The sequence below is a fragment of the Humulus lupulus genome, chromosome 7 (assembly GCF_963169125.1).
Source record: "Humulus lupulus chromosome 7, drHumLupu1.1, whole genome shotgun sequence".
Classification (NCBI taxonomy): Eukaryota; Viridiplantae; Streptophyta; class Magnoliopsida; order Rosales; family Cannabaceae; genus Humulus; species Humulus lupulus.
Window position 1 is genome coordinate 196,482,842 of NC_084799.1, and position 6,151 is coordinate 196,488,992.

At 34.7% G+C, this 6,151-nt stretch overlaps 1 protein-coding gene across 6 annotated transcripts; it reads right to left on the reverse strand.

Moving 5' to 3' along the window:
* Window positions 1-1,380: 1,380 nt before the first annotated feature.
* On the reverse strand, window positions 1,381-5,764 carry LOC133789064 (pentatricopeptide repeat-containing protein At5g66520-like). Of its 6 annotated transcripts, none has more exons than XM_062226786.1 (3): window positions 5,618-5,764; window positions 2,977-3,351; window positions 1,381-2,835 (listed from the first exon to the last, which is right to left on the reverse strand). In XM_062226786.1, the coding sequence occupies exons 2-3, from the start codon at window positions 3,339-3,341 to the stop codon at window positions 1,458-1,460; spliced, it is 1,743 nt and encodes a 580-aa protein (XP_062082770.1). In that variant the 5' UTR covers window positions 3,342-3,351; window positions 5,618-5,764; the 3' UTR covers window positions 1,381-1,457. The 6 variants fall into 6 exon arrangements, with proteins under 6 accessions (XP_062082770.1, XP_062082769.1, XP_062082767.1 ...); XM_062226785.1 differs by adding an exon at window positions 4,522-4,568 and having other exon boundaries at window positions 1,381-3,342; XM_062226783.1 differs by adding an exon at window positions 4,522-4,568 and having other exon boundaries at window positions 1,381-3,351.
* Between the last annotated feature and the right edge of the window lie 387 nt (window positions 5,765-6,151).

Here is a 6,151-nt window from a genome sequence, read left to right on the forward strand (position 1 = left end):
CATTAAGGTCATGTTTGGTTGAGTTTCTGTTTCTGTTTTTATCTTTTCAGGAAACTTTTTTTGAGAAAGTTGACTTATGTTAAAATAGTTTTTTAAAGATAAAAGCTGAAACTCAGTAGTTATCCAACCAGCAGTATAAGTGTTTTTGGAGCTTTAGAAGCCCAAAAACAGCTTTTAAAAACTCAGTTAACCAGGGCCTAAATCAGGGACTTTTTCAAATAGAGCTGATAAGAAAAACAAAAACCATGCAACAAATGAACAATAAATTTAAGATATTCAAAAGCCATTAAATACCTCATAACTAGAATTAAGGGGCTAGCTGATATAGATTCTTGCATCTCATTACTTATGAAAGAGCTTCATGAGAAAGAAAGTACATTACTTCGAATGTGTAGTAGTTATATAATACTGTCAAAAGAAAGAAAAAAATTACAATTAAGAGAATCCGTTAAATTTATTTATTAATATTTACAAATACAAATGTTAGAAAAGTATATATAAAGGTATTAAAACATTTTGAAGCTATTTTTTCTAGTTTTAAAGTGCATGGTAGCCGGTTAATAATATTTTAAAAAAGATGTCAAAGCAATTAATTACTACGATTTTGGTTTCAAAGTGCATGGTAACCCGTTGCAAATATTTTAAAAAAGATATCAAGATAACCAGTTATAAATTTTCTCAGTTTCAGAATGCATGGTAACCATTATTAACTCATCAAAGATCTGAAAGACACAATAAAATAAATAGTTACCCATATTTTAACTTTTCAATGGTAATTGATTACTAGTTTCTAAAATCTAAAGTTTTAAAGTGCGTGATAACAATTACTAGTCTTATCAAAATCTAAAAACACAATGAAATAATTGGTCAAACAATATTTTAACTTTCCAATTGTAATTGGTTTCTAACTTTCCAATTGTAATTGGTCTCTAACTTTCTAAAATCTAAAATTTCACAGTGGATGGTGACCAATTACTAGACTATCTATCGAAATCTAAAAAACACAATGGAGTAACTAGTTACTAGCATTTTAACTTTTTAATGATAATTAGTTAAGACCAATAGAGCTAGCTATTAAGTTTTTAAGAGAAATTGGCCAACTCACAAGCAATGTCTACTATCACACCATCAAGCCTCAATAAAGAAAATGGAGATAGCGACAACCACCTATTAGTTCAGTTGGTCAAGGGTGGGTGGGTGTATCCAAGTGAGCTCCTCTTGTTCAAGTTGCTCTTGGATGGCGTGCAAGTAGTCACAGATGTAGGATTGTCATTATGCTTTAATTGATGATAATATGAACTGTTTTGATTTGTATTATTAGCATTGTCGGTGTACTCTTTGTAACATTGTGAGTATTTATACAACCAAAAAAGGGAAGAAAAAAAAAAGGGGTGGTGAAAGCAATCTATGAAGCCTCTAACTACTACCGGCCAAGTATTTATCCAATGTCACCTCTTTTACCAGTAATCTTTACAAGAACACAACCCATTTTTAAAATGGTGAAATCGATTTCTATCTCTCACAATTATCTCACGATCAAAAACTTTTGAGATCAGTTTGCTTGCATTGTGACAGTCTTTGCACACCCGCAAGTTCTTCGAGATTCGAATTGTCTCCCCTGGTTTAGTCTTCAACAATCCAAAGGCAATTGCAAGCTTCTCACTATGATGGTAGACTGGATTCTCCATTTCCTCCTCTTCAACATCATGCAATAGTACTCCATCAGACTCAGGAACATAGCCAACACATCTTATGTCTTCCAACATCTCATTAACTTTACCATATATGTCTTTGGACTCGGGATGGGTTCTTCCTCCTGCGATGAACTCATGAACAGCACCCTCCAATTCAATCATGGAAAATCCAGCAACTTTCTTCACTCCCCTGTCATTCATCAACTTCCTCACTTTGGCCACATCTTCTGACCTACCAGCTCTGGCATATAAATTAGCTAATAGCACATAGCGCCCGCTGTTTTCAGGGTCCAGTTTTATTACTTCTTCCCCAATTTCCTCAGCCAATTTTATGTTTCCATGGATTTTACAAGCCCCAAGAAGAGCACCCAACACACCAGCATCTGGGCTTATGGGCATCTCATCTATAAGCTCTCTTGCTTCCTCTAGCATCCCAGCTCTTCCAAGCAGATCCACCATGCAGCCGAAATGCTCCCTTCTAGGCTCAATACCATAAACCCGAGTCATGCATTGGAAGTGATGACGACCCTCCTCCACTAACCCTGAATGAGCACAAGCACTAAGAAGGTTGACAAAAGTGATATGGTCCGGTGCTACCATCCTCCTCTGCATCTCTTCAAAGAGTTCAATGGCAGCTTCTCCTTTTCCGTGCATTGCAAGCCCTCCAATCATGCAGTTCCAAGAGGAAATTCCTTTATGGGGCCACTCGTTAAAAACCTGGAAAGCCTTGTCCAAACAACCGCATTTGCAGTACATGTCAATGATTGTTGTAACAAGTTTGGAGTCTAATTCAATGCAGCTTTTCTCGATATAGTCATGTATCCATTTCCCTTGATGGAGAGCACCTATTCCTGTGCAAGCTGTTAACATACTAGCAGCCAAGTATTTATCCAAGGTCACCTCTTCTTCTCGCATCCTACGAAACAAAGCAAAGGCCTCGTGGAAACGATTATTCTGAACATAGGATGCAATCATGGCATTCCAAGTAACAGCGTTCCTCTCAGGCATCAACTCAAAGAGTTGAAAAGCCTCGTCAACAAATCCACATTGAGAGTAGCCAGCAATCAATGTGGTCCAAGACACCACATCCCGCAATGGCATGCTATCGAAGACCCTCCTTGCTTCCACTGGAGACTGAAAACTAAGATACATATGTATTAGACTGTTTTGGCAAAACCCATCAGCTAGAAATCCAAATTTGACAACATGGGAATGTACTTGTCTGCCTTCTTGAACACCATTATCAAGGCCACAAGCTCTAATGAGAGAAGGGAAAGTATACCTATTGGGGATGACAGAGTCGTGTAACATCTGGGAGTAGAAAAGAAAAGAATTTATTGGTGACTCGGACTGCAAGTGGCCTCTGATTATGGTATTGTAAATGAATGCATCTGGATGAGGTAGAGAGTCGAACAGGTGGAGGGCGTAAGTGATATCACCAGAATTAGACAGTGCACAAAACTTGATAAGGTGACCCATAGCATAGTTGTCTGTAGAGAGGCCGAGACGAATGACTTGAGAGTGAAACTGCTTGAGGTCAGACATGGAAGAACAGGAATGGAGGTGATGCAAGGGGGAAGCTAGAGATGGAGACGAAGATGCACCACTGATTGGGCTGGACATGCCAAAGACTACAAGGCTTCCCATCCTGCTTCTCCTAATGAAAACCCAGATGATCATTACTCAAAAAAAATATCATTTTTATATAAATAATATTCAAAAAAATATTAAAAACCTTATTACAAAAATAAGAAAAACTTATAACAGAAGTAATAGCATCAAAATTACTAAACAATTGAATTAAAATTAAACCTTTGCACTAGTAATGGCTTATTTTAAAAAAAAATTATTTATATGGGATTAATAATCCAATTTGATAATATAAATAAACAAACAAAAACCATAAGAATAATAACAAAATGAAAATCCAATAAATCAAAAGATGAAAAATACAGTCATATACCACGTAATTTCCTCTAAAAAACATAATCATTTGTTATTAAGTCAAGTTCTACATAAAGTTTTACAAAGTACAAAATTATGATTGAATATCAATATCATAAGAATGCATCAAATTTCCAATATTTAACTCGAAAGTTTCTGAACATAGACTGCCATTTCAAAAATTTCATTTGTCAATGTCATATAGTTAAGGTATTCCTTATCAATCTTCCCCGTAAATCTCTTATCACCGTACATTACCAATGCATTATGTACCCTACCAGCCATTATCTAAGCCTATGAACATAAACAAAAACACACAATTAATTTAAACACAAAAATATATAAGAACCACAATTTAGATTCTAGCAAATTAATATTTTTCTTCTTTATCCATAATTAATTTGCATTGGATCATTTTGGAAAATATTTGGTTGTTTCTAATTAACTTATTTTCTACTTTAGTACAGTAATATTATCATCATAATGTTGTAAGGGTTTTGAAATTTGATTCTTGGATTTGTAAGTGTGTGTGTCTGAAACTTTATCTTAGCTTTTGCAATAACAATTGCTGGGCTCATACATTATGAAAGCTTTTATGGTTCAATTAAAAAAGTTTTTACAAGTATTAGTACTCTATCACACATTTCAACAAACACTTGGAAGGCATTTCAATTATTTATGATATGTCTCAAACATATAAAACATAGGGAGCCAAAAACAAGAGAAAACTTCACCAAAAACAACAGAGACCACAATCAGCAACGGTGAGACAAAGAGAGTTGGTTATTCTTCTTGTATACTCCCATACAAATTAAGAAAACAAAGTAAATCCAAAATCAAATTCTCTATGCCTATTACAAGAATTGAATTTAGAGAACTTCACCTTTTACATGGGTGCGTGGATTCTACACGGGGTGATGGACGTTGGTTCTATGAAAGTGAACGTCAGCGCTAGTTTGCACATACATCTTGGAAGTTCAATAGGAAGTTGACAAAAAAAGGGAAAGCTTTGATACTTGAGAATGTCAATAAGGGGTGCCAGGGAACTTAATCTTATGAGTATATATGAAATACCCTTGATAGGATATGTAGGAGAGGAGAGTCATCCAATTGCAAATATATGAATGAATGGTGAAAACATAAGAGACAATTAATTGGATGGGGTCTAGCAAGAAGAAGAATCCCATAGTAACACCACTTAATATGGCATTTCGATTCATCATTATCATCTCTAACCAAAAAACCCTGCTGTTTTATTTGAAAAACAAAGAACTCACCTCTTTGGTCTGTCCTAGAAAGAGACATATTTGTCATGACAATCTATAGAACCAAAGGAATGCACAGGACCGAAAAAGAGTTCCCAAAGCTAGGCCACTCTGCTGGTTTCCCTCATTTACTAGCAATCTATATTGATTATTTCTATACAGTCTCAGAGTTTCAGAAGTAGTCATGCTCATTTCTTACTCGTTTTGAAATCCATTTTGATGGTTCAGAGGGAATAAGATGTAACTTTCTCTGAGAATATGAGAAGTTTATTTAGGAAAAAGAAAGGGATTGTCAAAACTTGTTTTGCATTTGATAATCGAACTTTTCATACAAACACAGTCATAAATTACATCCAACAAAACACACCTAAAGTAGGTACATGTTTGACTATGGAATAGCCTCCAAACTGAGGAAAATGCACCAATGATAGGCAGCATGCAAGTTACAACAGAGCAAAGAAAGTAACTAAGTACTAACAAGACTATTGGTTTCAATCAGATAACATATAATTCTTCATAGTCATTCCTGGAGCAATGCTACCCAAAATCTTATGCACTTTAATAAGTCTCACTAATCAAATAGAAAAGAGAAAAAATTGGAAAAGATATAATCAATATTCAGATATGAAGGGTCATGAAAGATTCAACACAACACAAACAAGTTTTAGTTTATATAATGAAGAGCAAGAAGAAAATTCAAAATAAAGAACTCACCAGGCCGGTGTTGAGGGAGAAAGGGGCCGAGCAACTGGTCGGCAACGGCGTGGGCAGCGGTGAGGTTTCCGCGTGACTGTCTTCGTGTGTTGAAAGGAGAGGCAACTGACTTGTTCAGAAGCAGAGTCAATTTGATAAGGTTTCGGGCTATTATTGGCAAGCTATGTTTGGCCAAAAAAAAAGTCATGTATATATTTGTATTGGTACAATTTTTATCACTATATTTTAATGCAAAATTATAAAATCATTTGATATTTTATTAAAAGTACATAAATTAATAAATTTTTTTATATTTTATTGATATAGTTAAAGATAAAAATAAAATAATAGTATAAAATGTGAAAGTTGATAAATAAAGATAGGAAAATTTGACCCTTATGCATCCTAATATGGGGTAATTTTTTTATATGACAAACCTTTGTATGCTTTCTATTCAATATTAGACAAGTTTACCATTGTCATAAAATTGCCTACTCGTTTATCATCTCTCTCTAAACAACCATTACCAATCTCTTTCGCCATAAAAACAATTCA

Bases quoted from the DNA above. Each gene is read 5' to 3' on its own strand.
- LOC133789064 (XM_062226782.1), bottom strand. From the start codon at position 3,341: ATGGGAAGCCTTGTAGTCTTTGGCATGTCCAGCCCAATCAGTGGTGCA.